This window comes from Pholcus phalangioides, unplaced genomic scaffold, assembly GCF_987345545.1.
Source record: "Pholcus phalangioides strain wild (caught in Gottingen) unplaced genomic scaffold, Ppha-v1.0 ptg000015l_1, whole genome shotgun sequence".
In the NCBI taxonomy this organism is placed as follows: Eukaryota; Metazoa; Arthropoda; class Arachnida; order Araneae; family Pholcidae; genus Pholcus; species Pholcus phalangioides.
The window spans coordinates 33,781,319-33,806,015 of NW_028301608.1; the positions used below are offsets into that span (position 1 = coordinate 33,781,319).

The window sequence follows — 24,697 nt, forward strand, 5'->3', positions numbered from 1 at the left end:
GGCCTTGCTTTTGAAAGGAACTCTTGGTTGAATGTCTAATGCCTAATAGTCGAGATAAAAAAAAAATGCATTAAATGCTTAAACTTACTACAACAATTTATACATTGAGACATCAATGCACAGTAATTTCCGACTACGAGCGAATTACGAAAATGCATGTGCGGTTTGATAATGCAGTAAAATCCCTCTTAATGGACCCTCAGCCATCCTCAGTCACTCCTCTTTTACGGCCAAATAATGATTTACTCGTGTATAATGAAAGTATACTTTTGAAGCTCCAGATTGACGGTCACCCCTTATTTTACGTACGATTTTTTTTTATCCCACCGTTGTCCGCGAAAAAGAGGTTTTACTGTAGGACCGTCAACGCTCTATTTTACGTGCCTCTAATTTACGAATTACACGTTTTTACGAACTAATCTTCTAGTCGAAGGTTTTTAACAACTGGCTGTTGCGAAGATATATTTTGGAAAGAGAGAAAATTCAACTGCCCCTGCGGGGAATCGAACCCACGTCTTTTCACTTTCCGGGTGTGAACGCCCTAGATCACTACTACTACAAGATGGTACTAATACCTTCGTATGGTAGCAGAAAGTGACGTCACCCTTGAATAAGTCGCCACCTGGTGGCAGCGTCAGCGGTTGTGAGCTTGGCCTGAGTCTGGTCCGGCCGTCCATGTACGGTCCCTTTCAGTGTACACGAGCTCCAAGGAAAGATTGAGAGATTCTGTGCCTCTGTAGTCTAGTGGTGTAGGGCGTTCACCCGGAAAGTGAAAGTACGTGGGTTCGATTCCCCGCAGGGGCAGTTGAATTTTCCCTCTTTCCAAAATATATCTTCGCACCACACAGCCAGTTGTTAAGAAACCTTCGTATGGTAGCGAAGAGTGACGTCATCCTTGAATAATCTTCTAGTCCCAACTAATATAAGTCACTATTTCTTTGAACGTCTTTCCCAGTTAGAAACTTTCGATTTTACGAACTATTTTTCACGTCCGTAAGGTTCGTAAAAACGAGCGTCGGCTGTAGTACTATATTTATACAGGGTGTATAAGAAAGTCTTCAATATTCTGGAATAACTCGCGAGCAGTTGATCCTAGAAGCATACTTCCAATTGGGGAAAAGTATCCCAAGGCAGCAACTCTGTCTTCTTCAAGTTTTTCAGGACAGGGTGACCAAATAAAAAGTTTTTATTTTCATGACTATACGACCCCTCGCAATATGAATGACGTATATCTGAGATCTACACGTTATGTGGATAATTTTTCCAGTTGAAAGTATGTTTCTAGGATCTACGGTTCGCAATTTATTCTAGGATAAAGGGACTTCGCAACTTATATACATAATGTCCGACTCTTGTCGGACTCTTTTGAGTTTTTCGTTTTACTTTGATATATTCGAACCATAGGCCTAATGGGCGAATTTTTACATTTCCTAATTGTGAAACAAAAGGTTTTCATTCAGAAACCATCATTAATCAAGAGATGCATACTCTCAGGGATTTTTATCAATGCAATGATTAGTGATGTGTACTGTGCCGGTTTTTCTAAAAATAACACTATGGAACAAGATTTTTTTCCTTTGTAGCCAGCCTCATTTCTCAATTACATACGACAAAAAAAAGAGGGAGGCAGCAAATAGCAGTTTCATGTTTGAAACTTTTGAACTCAAGAGGGCGATTTTTGGTTGGTATTTTGAAAATGAGATAAATATCTGTAAACCCCGTAATCATGTCATTTATAAAAAGTAAGACAAAAAAATTATGCGATGAATGGAAGTTTTCTCTAGGGTAGCCAATTATTGATCTCATAAATCATGCACACCCAAGGTTGTCTCTACATCAGATACAGCTCAATATCACTAATTGGAGCCGATCAAAAAAAATCAAATTGCGTACTATTACCACAAATTAAAGTTATACCCAAACTAAAATTAGCAGATCTGGTTTTAAGAAATTCCATTGTCCCCTCTGCCTCCTGGGTCAGAAGAGATGCTAAAGCCCAGTGCTGGAAGAGGTAGTGGCAACAGTACCTTTGAGATTCCACTGAGATGCGCAATATAAAATGATAGCCTTTCATCGATCGCAGAGAAGTACTAATGCCACCAAGTTATACAAAAAATTGGTTTCATATTGAACGCTTCGTCAAAGCTCTACCAAGCGGCCGTGTAATAATGTAATACTTCCTGTTTTTGATGATGTACCAAATGCGTAAATGCAAAATAAAGAAGTGAATATTAATTAGGTAGCCTACATTTCAACGCATTCTGATTATAAACGAATGACTTGTCGTGCATTCACATAAGAAAAATATGGTTCATTATTTTTAACGCAATTTGCGTATCGTGATAAGTTATAATGTTATAACTTAACTTTAACCCTTTCAGAACCGAGCATTCATTCATTTTTTGAATTTTTTAAGATGTTTTTGTAGTATTGATATTAAAAAAATCCAATTAAAATTAAAGTTTAGCAAACCTTTATATATACAGTGGAACGAGCAATTCGCATAACGAGCAAAAGTGTTGAAAAAAAATTGATTCGATTAACGAGCGATGATTCGCATTACGAGCAAAAGTTTTGAGCTTTGTTTATTTATTGTCACGTTTTCACAACTGAGCTGATGGTTTTTCGCTTTCGTCCACACACGTACTGTGGAATTGTGGGTGATATTCTCCCCTGCAGTCTCCAGTCCGCGTGCCTTACTCGAAAAATGAACAATCATGTACGGCCTTGACTGCTTACGATACCAAACTAAATGTCGCATTGTAACCACGCGTATGAGCCCGTAAAGTATTTTTTATTATTTTATTATAAATTATGCTTGGCTAGAAGGTGACTGTAGACAAACTTATGGACCTTCATTGCCTGCAACAGGCAGCAAGATCTTATGGAGGGTATCTTTAGTGAGGAAGAGAGAAGTGCCTCAATTCAAATAAGGTTAGGAGGATGTATAAAAGGCGGGAATCTGTGCAAATTTCTGTAGGAAAGAACCTGTGAAATAAAGCTGTGTTAGCACAGTGTGCGAGAAATGAATCCGTCCAAGACAAATGTAAATTCCCCATTTCTGAGAAATTCTAAAAAGGAGCCAAAAACAAGTGTCATTAGATACGTTCTTTTTCAAAGTCGGACAAAAAGAATAAGTTTATTCTTGTGTTGTATTATTGAATGAAGCCATTTTTATTAGTCACTTTTATGTGAATGAATAAACTGTGGAACGAATTATGCAAATTTTCATTATTTCTTATGGGGAAGTTTGATTCGAATAACGATTGATTCGTATAACGAGCACGTTGGCGGAACTAATTAAGCTCGTTATATAACTTTAATGTTATATATATATATATATTCCCCCCCCCCCAAATTTTATGGTAAATACAGGGTCTACACAAATGTGTATTCTGGGTTTCACCTTGTGAATTGTCGCATGTTGTGACATTGATAAAAGCAGTTTGACTACTTTGCTCAGACACACGTCGCAACACTTTGCCATCTCGTCCTCTATCTATCTGTCTACAACGTCTAGCGAATTTGAGATCATCTACATTTGGCCAGTCGCCAAAATTGACCCTTCTCTGCCACTACATTTTCATTAAGGGATATTCCACACAGCCCATCATTTTTCCAGTTTTTTTTTTTTTTTAAATTCCATCTGTATTGCATCAAGTTTTTATTGTTTAAGCACACGGTTTTTGAATCAAACGCAATGTAAATGCAATAATCATCTTTAAACTATGAGGAATGTAAATTTTTTTCAATCTCACGATGCAAAAAGTATTCAATTTTTTTTAATGTGTCAGTTAGCAACAAAAACTTCTTTAAAATGATCACAAAGCTCAAAAATAGTTCAAACATGTTTGTCATAAAAAAAAACGAAATTTAGTCCTGACATGCACGATTGTGCATGTCGAAATTTTGAGCTTCAGAAGTAAATTATTCAGCTCGTTCAAATCTTTTCAGCTAAGATACGATACAGGGTATGTTTTTATTCACATAAAAAAAATTTTCCAGAATTTCATTGCCAAATTTTATATAATAAATCACACTTTTTCCGGAGTCACCTTCTCCCGGAGGCCATCTTGGAGGAAACCGCAAGTTGCTTCAAGTGATTTCCTCTGATGAAAGCCCATAAGGTCATATCAACCATGTTTTTAACACAAAACACCCACCACAATCCCTTAAGTCAGGGCTTAACTCCCAGAGGTTAGAAAAAATATATCTACAGTAAGAAAAAGTAACCCCCCCCCCTCCGTTTATGCATACAGGGTCTGAAAGGGGTTAAGACTTAACCTTTTGCAGTCCTATGCCGAGTCCATCTCGACATAGCTCCACATGAACGGCCCCTTACGATAATGGAAAGGCTCCTGTGAATTCGGCTTCTCAGCAGAACTCACAAGCTACGCAAGAACTGCAAAAAGACAAACATCCAGGGACCTTCCTCACTGAGGGAGAGTTGTTATAAGTATGAACTGTACCTACGAAGTGCGAAAAAAAATCTCTGGACCGCAAAGGGTTAACCCATCTAAAAATCACGATAAGGAAACAACGTGCAAACTATAAACGCATAAATCACCTTGACAGAATTCTTTCTACTCCAACAGAATTACCGGTTGGCTCATCAGCATGGTGATATTTCCTATTGGCCTCAACATAACAACTCCGGGAACTTTACAGAATGTCCTGGGAAAATACAAAACGAATGAAACTGCGATTATCTCTAGCAGCAGCAACAATTGTTCGAGTCTTGCTCTAATAGTTTCAAAAAAGAATGAATAGAAAAGAATAAGAAAAGATGTGTAAAATCCTGCAATGAAATAAGTGAAAGAAAGCATTTAGATTTTCTGGGATTTTCACATAATGGCAGTCGAAAAGTAGGGAGGGGTTTGAAGGAGAAAAAAGGGGAACAGAGACGTATCATATATTTGGTAAAAATGTCAGAAATCCACAAACAGGCAAAAGTATTTGGTAAATTAAAATGTGAATTTCCCAATGTTAGATTAGGTAAAATGAAAAATCGCTTCATTTGAGACTAGAGGTGGAGCCCAAGCGTTGAGTCTCGAATGAGACTGTGTTCCCCGGAATCATTAAAGGCTAAAAGAGTCCCCGAAATCATTGAAGGCTGAAAGAGTCCCCAGAATCATTGAAGACTGAAAGAGTCCCCGGAATCATAAACTTTGAAATTGTTTCAGAATTGTTGAAACATTAGAGAGATATAGATGGCTTTTTTCTCAGCCAGAGATATCAAGGAAACAGTTATTTTCCGGATATTATGCTGAGGTGAGCTCGGAAAGAAAAGTCATCACGTCTCCGCCGGGACTCGAACCCAGGCCCTCTTGCATACCGGGCAAGCATGCTACCATCTACACCACTGGAGACACATGAATCTGCCTTCCAAATTTCACGCACTGTGTCGTGAGGCGCTGAAGTAGAGGCATTAGTAGCCTCTCTTAACTTCAGGAAATGGCCCCCGGGTGGGACGGTTTTAGAGAGATATAGATGGCTTTTTTCTCAGCCAGAGATATCAAGGAAACAGTTATTTTCCGGATATTATGCTGAGGTGAGCTCGGAAAGAAAAGTCATCACGTCTCCGCCGGGACTCGAACCCAGGCCCTCTTGCATACCGGGCAATAACTGTTTTGTTGAAACATTGTTCACAAAAATATCGTTGAAGAGAGAGGTTACCGTCATATCAAGAAGTAGCAATATCATCAGGTGACACCAAATTTATGCTGCTGTTGTTGGCATCTCTTCTTAATTTTGTGTTGTTGGTAACACGATAAAATGCATTTATGGCTGTTTATATTAATTATTTCTTTCATTAATTCTAAAATTATTTTTTCATTAATTCTAAAATTATTTTTTCATTAATTCTAAAATTATTTTTTCATTAATTCTAAAATTATTTTTTCATTAATTCTAAAATTATTTTTTCATTAATTCTAAAATTATTTTTTCATTAATTCTGAAATCAAAAATTATTTTTTCATTAATTCTAAAATCAAAAATTATTTCTTTCATTCCAAAATTATTTCTTTCATTGCAAAATTATTTCATGAATTCTGTGTTTTCATCAGTTCTGGAATTATCAAGTCCTAATTTTCATTCGTTCTAGAATTATTTTTTACATCGAGTCATAATTATCGTCGTGATCGCCATTTTCTCCTTTAATATATTTAAACTTTAGCCTATGCACATGAACAGATTTTATTCTTCTGTTAATTCAGAGAGGAACAACACATGTTTTTGCTTTCAATACTTAACAATCAGATCTTTGCTTGCTATTTCATGTACATAACTAAAAAATAATTGCTGCGCCACAACTTTGTTTATGCTTAAAGGCACACATACTTTAAAATATGATGCAAATACCACATTCTCACGAATCTCTTAATTAAATAAGAGTAGAATTTTTTTATTTGTTTGTTTTTAGTTTTTTTAATGTAGATTTTAAAGTTTCACTCCCTTTGAGGCTGTTCGAGTGTCCAGTTTGGTTTCTGAGGTGCTCAGAGTTTTTGGGCAGGGGTTGCTCGGAATAACAAAAATGTACAAATGGAAACACCTTTTTAGCACAGTATAAAAAGATGACGTTCAACGGTGTTCGCTGCCTGGCGTTCAATTTTTATATTTTTGGAGAACATCGTTGGACTTTCCACATTGAACATTGAAAAGCCGGACACAAACCGCTTACCATCTCTTCTTATCCAGAAATTTATTAACTTGTGTGAAAATAACAAACAATTCGTGGCGTACTCTGTGGAACACGAGGAGTTGTTTCTGCAGGACCCAAATAAAAAAAATAATAAACAACAATATTTCATACATACAATATTTACAATAAGGAATCTAAAATAAACATTGTGATCATGACATCGCCCACAGTTAATCAGTCCGTAATCGTACGATTGTCTTTATGTTGATAATCGCACAATATTCTTGTCTTGTATATGATAGAATCTGGAATCGAATTTATTCAATCAAGAATATACCAATCTCATTGATTTTCAGTATAAGCAATCACACCGTTATAACAAGATATAGATTGTCGTCTTCATGGCCGGCGCCTCCATTTTACTCACACCCGCCACTAGTGGATGAAACAGCTGACGCTTGTATTCTTGGGCGTAAATTATACTTTTTGTTATGTGTCGGTGAAACAGCCGACACCTAATAAATAATGAATAAATAAGAAAAGAATTATAGGATCTAGCCGGATGCATATATGCAGAGCCGCCCTCAGGGATGTATGGAAGGTGCGGTTCCACCGGACCTCGTGCTTTGGGAGGGAGAAGGGCCCGCACTCTTGGTATTTATTAGAGGTTTTTACCAGTTCTGAATGAATGACGCCAGAGCTTTGCCACTGGATTTATCTCGTTGCCGAGATCTCTTCCAGCCCAGCTTCGTGGCAGAGAGTCCGGAACCCTTTTACCAGTTCTCTGAAATTGTTTCTTTCATTGATTCAGAATTTTCATCAATTCTGGGATTTTTTTCTTCCGTTGATTCTTAATTTTCATCAATTCTGGGATTTTTTTTTTCTTCCGTTGATTCTGAATTTTCATCAATTCTGCAATCATCTCTTTCGTCAATTCCGGAATTATCACTTTCATTAATTCCGAATTTTAATTTGTGCTGAAATTATTTCTTTCAATTATTTTTAATTCATAAAGTTTAAAATTTTCATTAGTTTCGAGAATTGTTTCTCTCATTGGTTTAAAATTATCTTCAATTCTGAATTTTCAACAAGTTTTGTGTTAATTTTCATTTAAAATTTTTTTTGTATGGTTATTTCTCAGCATTCCTGAACAGGTTATTTCTAAAAAAAACATCGCCAGAATAAAAGGACAATTCAGGCATACTATAAAAATCCGAAATCACATAGGAACAGCGGTGCGCAAACGTCATCTGGAAGCAGCAGACGTCATTTAAAACAATACGTAATACAAGGACGACGAAGAAGAATCCTTCTACAATTATTTATTTAGGAACAATACTACTACAGTAAATGCTCAAAGTTTTTGCCAAATGCACTGGCACACGCATTACATCGATGCTATATGTTTTCTCATGCTTGCCGCCGGGTGCATGCACTTGCTTGAGTTCGGGATTGTTTTACAAGTGTGTGCAACAACAACTCCCTGTAGCGGGTCCGGATGGTGTTTGCGCATTTCTGTTCCTATGTGATTCCGGATTGTTATCGTATGCCTGAATTTTTCTCTCATTTTGGTCTTTTTTTTTAAACATCCTGCATATTCTGAAACAATTGAGAGAGAGAGATTCCCGATTCCCCCTTCCCACAAATATTTTGTTAGTTTTTAAAGGGGGTCGGGGCTTCTAAACATTTTTTAAAGTTTTTGTTGTTGGAATTGTTGAGACACCCTGACCTTGCTATTATTTTAGTACCGAGCCCCGCGTCTGATAAGGGCGGTCCTGCACAAATGGATAGACAAGAATCGTGAAAAGGAGAAAGGAATGAATAACTAAGTACCAAAGTATAAGGACATATTCGGTCGTGGGAAGCCACAAAAAATGGGTAGATTGATTGCAGAACCTTGGCCTTAAGGTTCCATCTTGTGTCTTAAATAAACTAAAAAAAAATTGAGAAACGAAGCTAATGATACAACAGGTACATCCATCGTAAGATTTGGTGCTGGATGTCGTTCTTATTGCTCACCATACGTGAACAAAAAAAAACCGCAAAGACCCCCCCCCCCCACCCCTAAATGATGATAGCACAAAATTACATGCTAAGACTATTTTTCTTAGAAAATTTTCGTTGCTGTTATAAGAGAAGAAACAACTGGTATTTATAATCTTGCCTTACATGACATTATATAAGCATTACGCGAATGTTACGTCATGAAAAGCACTTTCTTTTTCATTACCTCGTGCGTCAGGGAAGAGACAAAGGGTTTTTTTTTCCCATTCACATAATATAACTCTTGAATTACATAACGAAATGTTATTATAACACGTGATTTTTTTTATACACAGTATAGAATTGAAAGAATCCATATTCGATGGAAAAATGAATAAATTACGAAATGCTTATCTGATTTTATTATTATATTAATAAGTTAGTTATAGTTAGGCTTCTGATCCTGTGAATAAATAATAATTATATTCCAGTTTACGTAACACACTTGTCAGGTAAAACTGAAACTATTAAACTTAGATCTACGCATGATAGATTTTATACATGACTTTGAACATGTTTTTATTTAAGAACGATAGTCGGAAGCAGTGTGTACTAAAAATGAGAGTATTGAGAGTATTTTGATAACAATTAAGTATATATTATTGGAGGTTGGTGTTTAAAGAAGTCTTGTCTTCCAAGTAATGTGATTCATCTTAGGCGGGGAGGGGATGTTTATTGGAAATGTTCCAACATAAAAATGCGATTGAATATGCGAAGGTTTTCTTCAACGATTGAAGAAATTCTTTTAATTTTTAAATGATCTTTTTCTTGTGAATGATAGTCTTGTATTCAATCCCCACCCCACTGTGGTGGTCGAGTGGTCATAGCGACGGTCTCGCGTCGCGAGGTTCCGGGTTCGACCGACGCGGTTTTCTGTGGTCCTCAACTTCGAGGTGCAAATGCGAGCTGATCTCGTTAAAAAGTCTCGCCACAGAGAGCAACAGGAATACAAATACTCAGTAGTTACACTTCACTTCTGAAATATAGATGGCAGCACTGAAAAATTAGACACACGGCTAAGCCAACACCTTCTAAGCTAGGGTTACCAGGTTCGAAGCCTGAGGAAGGAGGACGTCTGCTCACGCGCCTTTAGTGACGTCACTTATTCCAATTTCACCAATAGATGACTATAAACATAGACGACTACAATACACCACTATATCGACCACAGCAACAATTTTTCACAACTCTAAAACAGAACAGCGAGAAGAAGCAGAAACAGAAATATTATGGGAATTTTGGCGGCTATATTGGTGAATGCGTGAGGGGAAAAACCATAAAAACACTCATATCAATGAATAAATATAGAAAGAAAATTTGAATAAATATTTCAAAGTGGAGAAAAAAAATTTCCCCCCAGAAAAAATGAAAAATAATTCCGGAAACCTGAAAACAAGGACAAAAATGCGAATTTTCATAAACGTAGTAAGATGCTTGAAATGACATCAAAAAGGAGGACGGTTGGTGACCCTAAGCTAAGCACTCAGACTGTTGGGTACACGCACTTACACCTCCGGCACAACGCACTAGGTAGTAAATTGCTCATGACCTTTCCCAGAAACCTTACATAGCTTTAAAGCGGTTGCCAGCGATAAATGTTCTCGTCTTGAGCCCGGCACGCCCCTGCATTACTCCACATGCTGTCCAGAAATGACGCCCTTTCACTTCCATTCGCTTGCTGTCCATCTCCTCAGACCATGGATGCTTGGCATACTACGTCGAGAGGAAAAATTAGGGAAATTACTTGAGCAACATCCAGAGAGTACAATATTGAGTGATTATTATTTTTTTATTCAATGTGTTTTAGGCCGGTATAACACTACTATAAAAGTTTTCTAAAAGTCCTTTTATAAACCTTGAAAAATTCAACCAATAAGATTATCGGTTGCATTTGCTCGAATGTAACCTATGAGCTTTATTGGTTGAATTTTTTGAGTTTTATAAAAGGGATTTTATAAAATTTTTTTAGTGTAATACCGGCCTTACTTTCGTTTTTCGTCTTGGAAACACCTAGCTGTAGGTGCTTACATGATTTGTTTTACGATAACTGAATTTATGGCTCAAAAGCATTAACATTTTCTTTCTAAAAAAAAAGTGAAAAAATTAACACTCTTACGAAGACAAGACAGTTAAATCATATCAGGGAGGTGCGTATTCAGTAAACATGGGACGTATGCAAGGGCGTACCCAGGATCTGAACCAGGAAGTGATTTCTCTTCTGGGGTCAGCTGCCCTCCTCTGCCCCTCGCTGGGTACGCCCATGGACGTATGGTCTTCGCATACCAATGTAAAATTGGCACACGCATTTTATATGGTCTTAATAGTGGCACGGCACGCGGAAAAAAAGGGTTTCCTTCCCCTGATGTAGAGAAATGATACTCGCACTCGTCTGAATTGTGAGAAGACGGTGGTTCGATCTCCCGCAGAGGCCTGTAATTTTTCCTTCCAAAATCCATCACTACATTATTTCCAATTCTTTTATTATTGGAATGAAAATTATGACCGAAAAAATATCTTCACAAACAAATCCTCTGTCAAAATTGCTTTTGATGAGTTCAAACTATTTGATAAACCCTGTTGTAAATATTTAAATACTCCACTCATCTATTTCTTGTGACAAAAGTATTCAAATACAAATACAAGATTACAACAGGCAAAATTCCCAACTAGGTGGCTCAAAAAAAAGATACCCATAATGATCCCAAATACAATTAGGGCATACTCCTACACGTCTTTGCACTCTGCATGCTTGTGCTCTAAGAATGCAGGCTGAGCGTTAAATAAGCTATATTGTTTTCATCTTATAAACATACAGGGTGGTCATAAAGTAACTTTGCCGATATACGAGCACCTAGCGGCCGCAAAAACTTACAAATGCAAATGAAATTCGAGATATGGGTGCTCTCAAAGTTTTCAAATACAAATGCAAGATCACAGCAGGCAAAATGCCCAACGAGGTATTCGATGATATCTGAAATGTGAATGCATATCCCTATTGAAACACATGTTACAAAACATTTTAGGAAAATAACTTCCATGGAGTAACATGGGTAGAATAAACATCCAAACGTGGATGAAATGGATGGAATTTTTTTCAGAGGAAACGGTAATTTTTGATGCATTGCATCTAGCTAGGGACGCAACCAGATGAAAAATGAGTATGTATCTGTTTATGAAGAAGTGAAGCTCAGGGTAAAAATTCAACTAAATTGAACGTATTTCACGATTACATATGGCGGAGAAGAATCTGCAATTTTGTGAGTCATTTTACTGCTGCGTCTTATATGTGGGATTGTGGCCCAAGACTGAAGCTGCCCATTATGTTGCCCCCCCCCCCGGAACAGGAGAAAGTGGCCAAAGTTGTTTCCCTTTCCCCCCCCCCCTTTTAATTCGCAAAATTTTTGCGTACTCAATAACAATACAGTGAAACCTCCCTACAACGATACTCAGTATAACGATAAATCGCCCTACAAAAATATTTTTTCAAATCTTGTTTGGAATTGTCTATAATCTAATGTGAAACTCCTCGATATAACGATACTCTTCACTAATGATAAATCATCTCTATAACGATATTTTTTTAAGAGATTTCGAAACCGCTACTAAGATATTTTTCAAATCTTGCTCAAAATCCCTTCGAATAACTTTTAAACGCTTCATCTGTTTTTGTTTTTTTGAACCATTTAATAACATCAGTATTTTGCACCACATGATTACCAAAAGTGTTGTTGAAGATGTTGGTGTTACTACTTTCTGTGTAAGCCACAAAAGTGCAATGCAGTATACCTCTATTGTGGTTCCCAACTTCGATGCGAATGCGAGCCGATCTCTCCTTTAAAAAGTCTTGCCACAGACCTACAAACGGTACAATTGTAATTCAAACATTACACTTCGCTTCTGAAATATAGATGCAGCACTGATAACCAGACAGAACTCGGACTAACACTAAATACTCCCAGACAACACAAGATATACACTGTCCACAGCAACATAAATTTGGTGGGTCTTGATGATAATTGCCGCTAGATATAACAAATCTCTCTACAACTATTTTTTTTCCTTGGTCAGCAGAGTATTGTTGTATCAAGGTTTCACTATATTCACACTTCGTTATATAAGAGGCACCCTGGCAAGTAAATACCTTCCACATTTCAAGTTCCATTTGATCAATGAAGAGTGATTCATTACATAAAAGAGAAAACAGTTGTGGATACATGAAGTTTAATGAAAATAAAATGTAGATTGTACAATGTTCATAATACAAACACGAATTGTATGAACCAGCATATGTTTGCGTAAGCAAACTTCGACACTTTGCAGGGCACTCCTCATTTTGTCCAGCTCACTTTCGGAATATCATAATGTTCAGTCAAGGAATCAAGATGACGATTGAACTCCTGTGGAAAAAAAAGAACATCACTAACAGATAATCTATGGTGAATACTGAAATACTTAAGTGCATATTTTAATTATGAGCAATCAATAGCTGAGTGCATCATCACTGCGTAATATTCCACCACCTACAAGGTTGTAGGTGGTGGAATATTCAAGGTGGTGTCCTTTCTTAAGACACATTTGCCTGTGTAAAAAAATTTCCAACAAAAAATATCTCTTTCCCCCACTAAGTTGGGATGGTATAAAGTATGAGATTGCTTTTCTCAGCCCGAGGGTGGGCCATAGGGTGATTTTGTGTGACCCATGACTAGGCAAAATTACTGTGCTTTAAATTAATTTTATCGTTATTTAAGCTATCATTCTCTACAGCAAACCTGATTAACAGACTATTTACATTCATTATTTCTAGTGACGATAGTAATTAGCTATATATGACAATAGTAATTATGTTATCATCACAATGCCTTGTCGTACGCACGTATTGCTCTTGAAGTTTGTTACAGACATTTTTAAACCATTTCTTTCTGCCACCTTGTTGGGCAAGTTGCCTTTCTGTGGCCTCTGTATTTGTAACTGAATGCATATTTGTGATGCTCTGCTCAAGCACGACAACTTTTTCGAAGTGGATGCCAATTCACAATAGCACCTCGAAATTACAATCAACTAGGCTATGTTGACCCCAATAATTCCAAAGAGCAACAATGTGTCATATGGGATAGTCGGGTTGAGCCATTGAACAAGAGAGTTCCACACTCAGACACTATGATTTTTTTTGTCGAAACAGAGAAGCGGTCATTTCTAAATTTCAATATAGCAGGGTGGTGACATTCCACATTGAAGTTGACCAACACTTTCTCAAACCAAAATGTCAATATTCTGTTCCAAAAAGGTAACTCAAATAATAAGAAATAGGTATCACAAATCTGGTTACAGGTAATCTCATGGAACCACCAGGTACCACTAATCACAGAATCACCAGGTGATGGTGCATGTGTGTATCTTTTCACATCTACAGGTAGTTTCCCTGGTGCATGCAAAACTTGTCTCTTTTATCTTGATACCATCATGGGTTTACTCGTGCTACTCAATACTATCCACTCGACTGGTTTTTGACACGCTTTTCATAACAATAATAATAAAACTCTTTATACAAAAATTGCCACGTTTTTAAGACAAATAAATTACACTGGTCGAATGGTCGACGCGTTTCGGCTCTTCAATGGAGAGCCGTCATCAGGACCTCGTGGTCAGAACTCACACGAATGAAGAGTGATGTTTACGTCTGGTCGTCCGAAGAGTTCGCCTTTGTATTTGCTGCGTCCGAGTGGTCTTTGGATGCGAATTGGGGAGCCATCTGTTGTAAAGTGTTGAAAGTTTTTTCACGACTGAGGTTAATAAAGCCTGTCCAAGCTGACGAAATAGGTGGTGTGTTTCTTCCATCATTAACGAGGAAATTCTGGCATGTTCTGATGAAGTATCCCTCGAGAAAATTCAATTCCGAATTGTGTGTTGCTTTTTTAAAAACAAATGCTTTGTCAAAATCAAAATGATGTGAATGTTGCCAGCAGTGTTGGGCAATAGCCGAATTATCCGTCCGTCCCTTCTCAACATGCTTTCGGTGTTCGAGAACTCGAATATTTAGATTTCTTCTAGTTTGGCCAATATATCCATTTTCACAATTCTTGCATGGGATGAAGTAGATACCAGATTCTTTGGAGGGTGAGATAGGATCTTTCAGATGGGAAAAGGTGAGTATATTTGTTGGCTGGAATATTGTATGGAAGTCAAATTTCTTGAAGATAGAAGAGATCATGAAACTTGAAGAAACGAATGGAAGAACAACGGTATTAGAAAACTGTTTTGAGTCAGCTGGAAGCAGGTTCGTGGCGCATGTCTGGGTCATTTTTCTGAGGACCTTGTCGATGATAAAAGGTGAAAAACCCCGATTAGAAGCGATGTCACGAAGGATATTGAGTTCATTCTGGAGGGAGGCTGAATCACTGCAAAGTTTTAGTGCTCGATGAACAAAAGAAGAAAATGCCGAAAGTTTCTGATTGGGAGGATGAAAGGATTTTGCATGAGGTGGCATGGAGATAGCGAATGGCTTACGGTACACAGATGTATGAAATTCAGTGTCTGTCTTTTTAATGAGCACGTCGAGAAAAGGCAGTATATTATTTTTTTCCATTTCATAGGTGAATTCAATATGTGGGTCAATAGAATTCATAAAATTGAATAACTCAGTGACATTGACATCAGTCTCATCAACTAAAGTGAATGTGTCATCAACATACCTGATCCAAAGTTTGAAGTGGTGGGTTTCCAAAAGTTTTGTTTCGAAAAAATCCATATATATGTCACAGAGGATAGGCGAGAGTGGGTTGCCCATGGCAAGACCTTCTGTTTGGCGGTAAAACTTTCCAAACACTGAAAAATAATTGTGCGATACACAAAGTTGGGTGAGTTGACATATTTCTTCGATTTCAATCGAGGAGAAGTGGAATTCTTGCAGACGTTGTTTCAGGAACGTGCAGACGTTGTTCAAAAGACAGACACTGAATTTCATACATCTGTGTACCGTAAGCCATTCGCTATCTCCATGCCACCTCATGCAAAATCCTTTCATCCTCCCAATCAGAAACTTTCGGCATTTTCTTCTTTTGTTCATCGAGCACTAAAACTTTGCAGTGATTCAGCCTCCCTCCAGAATGAACTCAATATCCTTCGTGACATCGCTTCTAATCGGGGTTTTTCACCTTTTATCATCGACAATGTCCTCAGAAAAATGACCCAGACATGCGCCACGAACCTGCTTCCAGCTGACTCAAAACAGTTTTCTAATACCGTTGTTCTTCCATTCGTTTCTTCAAGTTTCATGATCTCTTCTATCTTCAAGAAATTTGACTTCCATACAATATTCCAGCCAACAAATATACTCACCTTTTCCCATCTGAAAGATCCTATCTCACCCTCCAAAGAATCTGGTATCTACTTCATCCCATGCAAGAATTGTGAAAATGGATATATTGGCCAAACTAGAAGAAATCTAAATATTGGCCAAACTAGAAGAAATCTAAATATTCGAGTTCTCGAACACCGAAAGCATGTTGAGAAGGGACGGACGGATAATTCGGCTATTGCCCAACACTGCTGGCAACATTCACATCATTTTGATTTTGACAAAGCATTTGTTTTTAAAAAAGCAACACACAATTCGGAATTGAATTTTCTCGAGGGATACTTCATCAGAACATGCCAGAATTTCCTCGTTAATGATGGAAGAAACACACCACCTATTTCGTCAGCTTGGACAGGCTTTATTAACCTCAGTCGTGAAAAAACTTTCAACACTTTACAACAGATGGCTCCCCAATTCGCATCCAAAGACCACTCGGACGCAGCAAATACAAAGGCGAACTCTTCGGACGACCAGACGTAAACATCACTCTTCATTCGTGTGAGTTCTGACCACGAGGTCCTGATGACGGCTCTCCATTGAAGAGCCGAAACGCGTCGACCATTCGACCAGTGTAATTTATTTGTCTTAAAAACGTGGCAATTTTTGTATAAATTAAAACCAGGCAAAGTTACTCATTTTTTTGTGATAATAAAACTCTTCTCAAAGTTTACCAGTGTGTGAAGCATTTCTTTGAGCGTCCATTCAACCCGTGTGACCCTACATGTTGCTGAGCCAGTTCTGGACACTTTTCAAATGTAAGCGAAGGATATTTTGATATAAAAAAATCACCCCTCCCTTTCAATTGGCATCCTAAAAATCACCCCCTCCCCTTTGGCATTCTAAAAAATCTGCACCTTTCAGTTGGTGCCTTTACTGTAACATAGTTTGATGTATTCGAAATCCAGCCATGACCAGACAAATCAGGAGTAAGGGATAAAAATAATTGCAGAAAAATGGATGTAATTGAATTGACTAATTTGCAAAAGAAACTGTAATTTTTTATTCAGTGCATCTACTAGCTGGGAACCAGAAAAAAAATAGATACGTCCCAGTTTATGAAGTGGAGCCCAGGGTAAAACTTTAATGACTGAATGTTTGTTTTTCCACCGTATTATTTATGGCGGACACAAATCTGAGTTTTCTGGGTCATTTCACTGGTGTGACTTATACACCAGAGTGGTGTGGCCCGCAACATTGCAGCTGACATAAATTTAATATGCCCGCAATATTTCAGCCTTTCATTCCACAGTGCATGAAATACGGAAGGCAGTGTCATGTTGGCCCTTGAACAGTGAGAAGTTGGCCACTCATGGCTTATGCCATTTGCTGAACTTGGGGGGGAACCTCTTATGCCTCTATATACATATATATATTTCAGCCTTTCATTCCACAGTGCATGAAATACGGAAGGCAGTGTTTCCCAGAGGTGCATATGGTAGCGCTATTGCCCAGTTTGTAAGAGGGGCTAGGTTTGGTTCCTAGCGGAAACTAGATTACTTCCCTTTCCAAGCTCACCTCGACATAATATCCAGAAAAGGTATATTTCTTTAATGTATCTCACTCACTCAATACTTTGTTGGATCACCTTTAAAATATTTTAACATATCTTTGTCAGTGCCCAGTGCCTTAGTTTCATGAGGTCACACAATATCTCAACACCCATTTTTTTTTTTTTTTTTTTTTGGTGCACATGCATCAATGTTTCACGAACATTTCCCTGGGATCCACGAAAATCTAACTGACACCTTTGACTCCTCTGTAAAAAGTTCTATAGGCTGAAGCCTTGCCAGCCCACCCCTTGTGGGGGCCATGCTGCTGGTTATATCGAAGACTTGTAAAACTAGAACTTTGTATGTTCACTATATATCTAGAAAATAAATAGTTGCCACTACTAAAAAAAGCCGACCTATGTATTTGTGTTTTTTATCATAGGACTCTCTCGGAGAAACATTTCTCTTCAACAACGCAATTTGAAAAGTCTTCAAGCTTCATTCAAACTGTGTCTAATTGAGAAAATAATAATTTTTAAGAAGAGACAATTATGCGAGGGTTACATAATTCAGGATATTATGTATTATGAATCTATCAACACAGACACCGAAATGCTGAGTAAATCGTTACGTACCTCCACTCTCTGCTTGTGAGTTTTGGCTGCTTTTTCCATTATACGTTCCATTTGCTGAAAAAAAGAAAATGAGAGTGAATGAGCAATTCAATGTGAATGAGGAAATTAAGTGAGTGGGTAAATGAGCAAATGAGTCAGACAATGAGCAATTAAGTGTGAATGAGTTATTAAGTCAATGAACAATTAAGTGTGTCTATGAATGAGCAAGACAGTCATCGATTGAGCAAGTTGTGAGCGAACCTTGTGAGTGAATGAGCAATTAAGTGATCAAATGGGTAAGTCAGAGCAAGGGAATGAGTGAGTAAATAAGGGAGTGGAAGAGAGAAGGGAGTGCACCTTCCACTCACATGATCACTAAATCATGTGAGTGGAAGGTGAATAACTGGGTGAGTGAGCAAATGAGCAAGTCAGGGGACTGAATAAAATCAGCCAGTAACTAAAGCTAACTTGCTCTCTCACTTATTCACTGGGTTGCTCACTACCTCATTCGCTCACTAAGTTGCTCAATCACTAAGTGGCTCACCTAGTCACTAGGGGTGGTATTCACTGATATGGTTTAATCTATAGTCACAATTTTTTCATAGGAGATTGATGCGAATTGGTTAAATCCAGGTTTTTAGCCAATCCGTGATATTCCCCTATCCAAAAATTTTGAATATAGTTCAAACCATGTCTATGAATATCGCCCTTAGTCTCTCACTCACTCACTAGGCTGTTTCCTCTGTCTGCCTCTCTCTCTCAATCACTCACTAGGTCACTCACTGACTCACTAAGTCATTGCTCACTTACTTGCTTAATCACTAGCTCACTCTCACTCCTGTCAAACCTGTTATTGGGGAATTGTTAGTCTATGAATTTTCTCAGCTAGAAATTTTTGATAAATCGTTTCAAGGAGGGAAAGACAAAAGTGATCAAACAACAGGCTCTTAAGTATTTTATTTCATATCAGTTACTTTCTCACATTTGGAGTGAATTCAGATTCACAGATAACCCCACCTTCCCCACTTTTTTTTTCTATTGCTTCGGCCTTAAGTCAACCTCTGCTTCACATCTGTATCGTGAAATGTTTTAGAAACCATCATTTCCAATGAGTTGCAATATCGTTGCAGCTCCAAAAAAAGGCTGTATGTAATGGTTATTAAGTCAAAAGACTTGAGTACTGAATAGCAAAATACCAAAACTGGTACTCACCTTTTTCTCCTTCATCATAAGAAACGCTCTTTCTGCTTTCGTCAAAGGTATGGGTTTTTTCCCCTTCTGTTCCAAGTTGGATGTCTCAGGATCATCATCAGCATTTACGCCGACTTTTGCGACTTGCTCCAAGATCTTCTTTTTATCTTTCTTATCCTTTTTCTTTTTCCTACAACCCACATTAAAAAATATATTCAATGCTCCAAAACCAGAACATAAACAGGCTCAAATGCACTATCAGAAAAGTCATCTTAACAGCATCATGGACCCCTGGGTATTTGATATAAAGTAGATGTTAATCATTTGAAAAATTCCCAGTGGAGAAGGGGAGGTCTGTCATGCACCAAAAGGCTACTGGGAGTCTTTAATTTCATAATCAGGGTACAAGCCAAGTTGGAAAGTTTTTGGCAACTTCAAGCATGATGTAATTATCCGAGAATGATGTCACTCTCCGCTATCCATGCGTGAAGGTTTTTAATGGCTGGCTGATGCATAGATATATTTAGGAAAGAGAGAAAATTCAACTGCCCTCGTAGGGAATTTAACCCACGTCCTTTCACTTTCTGGGTGAACGCCCCTAGACTATAAAAGGCAACAAATATCTTAATCTTTCCTTGGAGCTCGTGTGCACTGAATGTATGGATTTTTTTTTTTTTTTGACAACTCAGATCTATCGCCATAGGCAATTTACTAGTTAGTGAGTTGTGCGGAATTGTAAGTGTGTGTACCTAACAGTCTGAGTGTGTATCTAGTGTTGTGTATGATTTTTCAGTGCTGCCATCTATATCTCAGAAGTGAAGTGAGTGATGTGTAGTGACTGAATATTTGTACTGTTTGTAGACCTGTTGGTCTCTGTGATGAGAATGTATGGATAGCGGAGAGTGACATCATCCTTGGATAAGTCGCCATCTGGTGGCAGTGTTAGCAATTGTAAGCTTTGGCCTGAGTTAGGTCCAACCATCCATGTACAGTCCCATTCACTGCACATGAGCTCAAAGGAAAGATTGAGATATTCATTGCCTTTGTAGTCTAGTGCGCTCACCCGGAAAGTGAGTTTGATTTCCCACAAGGGCAGTTGAATTTTCTCTTTCCTAAACATATCGTCGCATCAGCCAGCTGTTAAAAACCTCTGTATAATGCAATTAGTCTTGATTTGATCATTCAAATGAACTTCCTTGCTTCGTACACCTGCTAAGAGCATCAATATTTGATTGGGTAGGCCTATGCATATGTAAATGCCTACATACACGTGATGCCTGTATACAGTGTTAAGAGCATAGGTATTTATAACTAAATTTTAAGTTGACAAGTAGCTTAGAACGTATGCTAACATTAAGGGCTGTTCACACATAAGTTGGTACAGTAGAGTCTCTCAAAACTTTGCAGTTCCATATAATTCCAGAGGTGCTAAAAAATTTTAGAAAATCCCTTCTCAAAATCTCTGATTTTCGCCAAGAATGAATTTGTTTAATTTTGTCCCATTCTTCCTAAGAATGAGAGTAATTCCAGTTTTAAGGGGGGTCTCGACTCCTACCCAGTCGGAGGGGAGGGAGGGGGGTCTTCAGTGTGGACCCCTAGATCAGAATTTTTCAGGCTTCTCTACAAAATATTTATAATGTGAGAAATTCCTAAATTCATGCCAAGTCTCCAGGACTGAGGAATTGAATCAACTCTTTAATGCCCAGATAGAAAACCTGGGAGGTTCGTAAAAATACCAAGTTTTTTTTGTGTTCGAAGTGGACTCGTCCAAATTTCGGCCACTTCTCCTCTCCCCACTCTTTCTCCATGAGTTTCTATTCATGCTACCCTTTGCATTGACGCTCATCCTTTTCATTTCAATGGATTTTCGGGAGATAATTTGTCTACTGAAAACAGACCCCTTTCCTCACAGTATTATGCATTTGTAAAATGCATTGAGTACCCTTATCTTTCTATAAATAAAAAGACTGGTATACATGAGTGTGAGTGCAAGGAGGTGTGATCCATCCAGGTCTATTGTGTGAGAGGGTCTACTGTGTCAGTAAGGAAGAGTGACTTTACTTGGATATAATCAGTCCATTCTCAAGGAGCATTCTAGTACATCAGCTTTTAAAGTCCCATTGATAAGGCGTTGCAGTTGTCTTATCCATTCCCGCCTCTGACAAGAGCTTTCATCTTCTTCCCCGCTGGTGACAAAAGTCCACCAAAACATACCCATACCCCCCTAGCTGGGCCGACTTGAGGCGGTTACGGGCATTAACCTACTCGGCCGATCTGGGCATTATAGAGTTAAGAACAAAACGAGTAGGAGTAAGTGACCACCCACCCATACACACACACAGAGTAAGTGACCACCCACCCATACACACACACAGAGTAAGTGACCACCCACCCATACACACACAGAGTGACCACCCACGCATACATACACACACACAGAGTAAGTGACCACCCACCCATACACACACACAGAGTGACCACCCACCCATACACACACAGAGTGACCACCCACGCATACATACACACACACAGAGTAAGTGACCACCCACCCATACACACACACAGAGTGACCACCCACCCATATACACACACACAGAGTAAGTGACCCCACACACACACTTATGTTGTTTTCAATAACTTTTTAGAGATGTAATTGGAGATGGGTTTTGGTCCCGTTCACCTCGGATTAACATTAAACGCTGATCAAGACGTTGGGACGCTGATAAAGTGCTTGCGAGCACGAAATCGGGCACGAGCGTCGAGCACTCTAAGTGCCTCAGGGGGGAAGCACCATGGTGCTCGCGAGCAACAGGTTGAATATCGCTGCTCGAAAGCCTACTTTTAAAAATGAATACACAGCTGAGACTCACTTCTTGAAGCTCGTTTCAGTCTTGAGCTTTAAAGCACCTTTAATAACGCTTGAGTATTCGGACATCGTGCTTGATCAATCAAAAATTAACTAGGGAAGCGTTCGAGATGGCAAAAAAAAAAAGAAATCGATCCCCCAAAACACTAAACTCAGTGCCACAAAAGTAATTCTGTATGTAAACATAAGATCAAGCTAAAACGAGGTATTACTCTTGATCATACTCTTTTATCCCCATGTAAGATGTAAATTTTTCCCGTTTTTTTTTTTTCTAGCAGTGCTGTCATTTCATCAAAGATAGTTTTTTTATTCGTTTTTAAAAAAATATCTCATTATGCTTGTGTGCATCATGAGTTTTATATTACTCGAAATTTTTTCTATTATAAGATGTGTCCATGTGAAATGTAGGTATGCTGCCATCTGCAGACGAATTGTCACACTACAGGTTCTTATTAACTACAGTAGATGGCGATACGGGTACCGTCAACTGGATGTGTGTAAAAGCGCGCCAAATTACGAACCATAATAAGGGGTGATCGAAAAGTCCATGAAACATTAAAAATCATAAAAAAAAATCAACCGATTGGCGTAAAAAAGTGCAGTTTGCACCAAAATGGTTGTCGAGGCATCGAGTTATTGTTGTTGGTTTTTTTAATGCAGTCAAAGCCTGTTATTATAGAATCGTGAATAAAGTTACCATTCGGGTACTTTTATAACTTTTGAAAACAACGGAACAGACCAATATCGTAACATGAGAAAAAATTCGCTTATAGTTAACGGGACTTGAGATAATGCTCTCAATCTTTTTCCGTTGGCAGTTTTTTTTGGGGGGTTTTTTTTTTGTGCGTTCTGAAGCTAAAGGCTTAATCCTACTTTTTTCGTGAAAGTTATCGTTATCAGGCAGCAATACTATATAGGAGGCTTGAAAGTGTTCTCTCCCCACTCCCTTGTTAACAAACATTTCCGTACTTGATGTAATCAATCCGTAGTATTCGCTGTGCTCCATTTGTGGAGCTGCTTTTGCAATGACTTTTCTATAGTGAAGCCAAATGAATAAACGGGGAAAAATACCCTTTTCTTCAGTTCTTGATCAGATCCTTTCAGTTGAATAGATTCAAATTTCTTTCTCCGAGGTACTTTCACAAGGGACCTATGAAACATCAAACAACCTTTAGGAGAGTGCGGGCCACTTTATTGTTTGGAAAGGTATCGTGGGCCACTTGATCGAATGATGTGGAAATACACCATGACCTGGAAATTTTCGCAAGTCACTAAAGTGACCTGGAAATATGCAGCATGTCTTTCACGGGATCTCTAAATGTGCTGCGGGCCGCTTGAGTTATCTTGTACTCTGCTGCGGGTGGCTTTAAAACTGTGCCAAGAGCCACTTAAGTGATCTCAAAATTTGCCTCGTATCACTCGAGTGCTTCAGAACTGTGGCGTGGTTCACTCAAGTGATTTTTTACCATAGTTGAATGGAACAAGCTCCCCTCTACTATTGTTAACTCTCCCCCACGGTCTCGATTTCTTGTCAAATCTTTCAAAGCATATGGGTACAAATCTACCGCGTCCTCTTGTATAGCCCTTGGACCAACAGTATTGCATAAATAAATAAATATGCCGGGGATCTCTTAATTGATCTAGGGATGTATCACGGGTCACCACACACACAGGGGCGTAGCCAGAAATTTCGTTCGTCGGGGGACCACTTTCATTTCGGGGGGGGGGGGGACCAAAGTGACAGAACAATAGATTTGGCCATCTTTTTCCCTTTTTTCGGTCATTTTCTCACATTTCGGGGGGGGGACCAGACCCCCACGTCCCCCCCCCCCTGGCAACGCCCTTGCACACACACATAGATATGGAAATGTGTCACGGTACACTCAAGTGATATGAAACAGCACCACTGGCCATTTTACTGTAGTTATCTTAAAATGTACAGCGAGATACTTAAATTATCTGAAAACGTGGTGCAAGAAATTTAAGTGCTCTGAAAAACTATGCCGCATATCACTGAAGTGATCTGGAAATGTGCCGCTTAATTCATTTTTACAAAATTAATTTTTAAATTACGGGCCACATCAAATGACTTTGAGAGCAACAATTGATCCGCAGGCCATAGGTTGAGCATGATGGGCAACAATTTCATCCTGGTCGGATCTGGAATTTTAAATAATCTATTCAAATCATAAAATGATTATTATTAAGTTATTAAGATATTTAATAATTATTATTAAATATTAAATTATTAAATTTTATAATTAAATAAAAATTAATAATAATAAATATCATTATTATTGATAATTATTATTATTAGTTTTAATTTCAATTATAATATTTTAAATATTTTAATTGAAATTATCGTTGTGCGAAAAAAGAATCATTATTAGGTGAATCTCCGTACCTTGGGCTAGATATCCGTCAGACTAGGGGCTAGATCGATTGCCCTCAAAATCACTTTGAATTTTCAACGTGTTCTCGCAAGAACATGGTCTC

General features: G+C 38.2%; 1 protein-coding gene across 1 annotated transcript; it reads right to left on the reverse strand.

The window, feature by feature from the left end:
- Positions 1-12,890: 12,890 nt before the first annotated feature.
- Positions 12,891-22,402, reverse strand: LOC149075848 (protein FAM32A-like). Its single transcript, XM_089243369.1, has 4 exons — positions 22,206-22,402; positions 19,357-19,525; positions 18,166-18,219; positions 12,891-13,083 (listed from the first exon to the last, which is right to left on the reverse strand). Exons 1-4 carry the CDS (start codon positions 22,268-22,270, stop codon positions 13,015-13,017), a joined length of 357 nt encoding a protein of 118 aa, XP_089099495.1. The 5' UTR covers positions 22,271-22,402; the 3' UTR covers positions 12,891-13,014.
- Between the last annotated feature and the right edge of the window lie 2,295 nt (positions 22,403-24,697).

Coding starts and splice junctions, on each gene's coding strand:
- LOC149075848 (XM_089243369.1), bottom strand. CDS start 22,270: ATGTCCGAATACTCAAGCGTTATTAAAGGTGCTTTAAAGCTCAAGACT. Junction 19,526..22,205: donor ACTGAAACGAGCTTCAAGAA/GTGAGTCTCAGC, acceptor TGTGGGTTGTAG/GAAAAAGAAAAAGGATAAGA. Junction 13,084..18,165: donor CTCACAAGCAGAGAGTGGAG/GTACGTAACGAT, acceptor TTTTTTCCACAG/GAGTTCAATCGTCATCTTGA.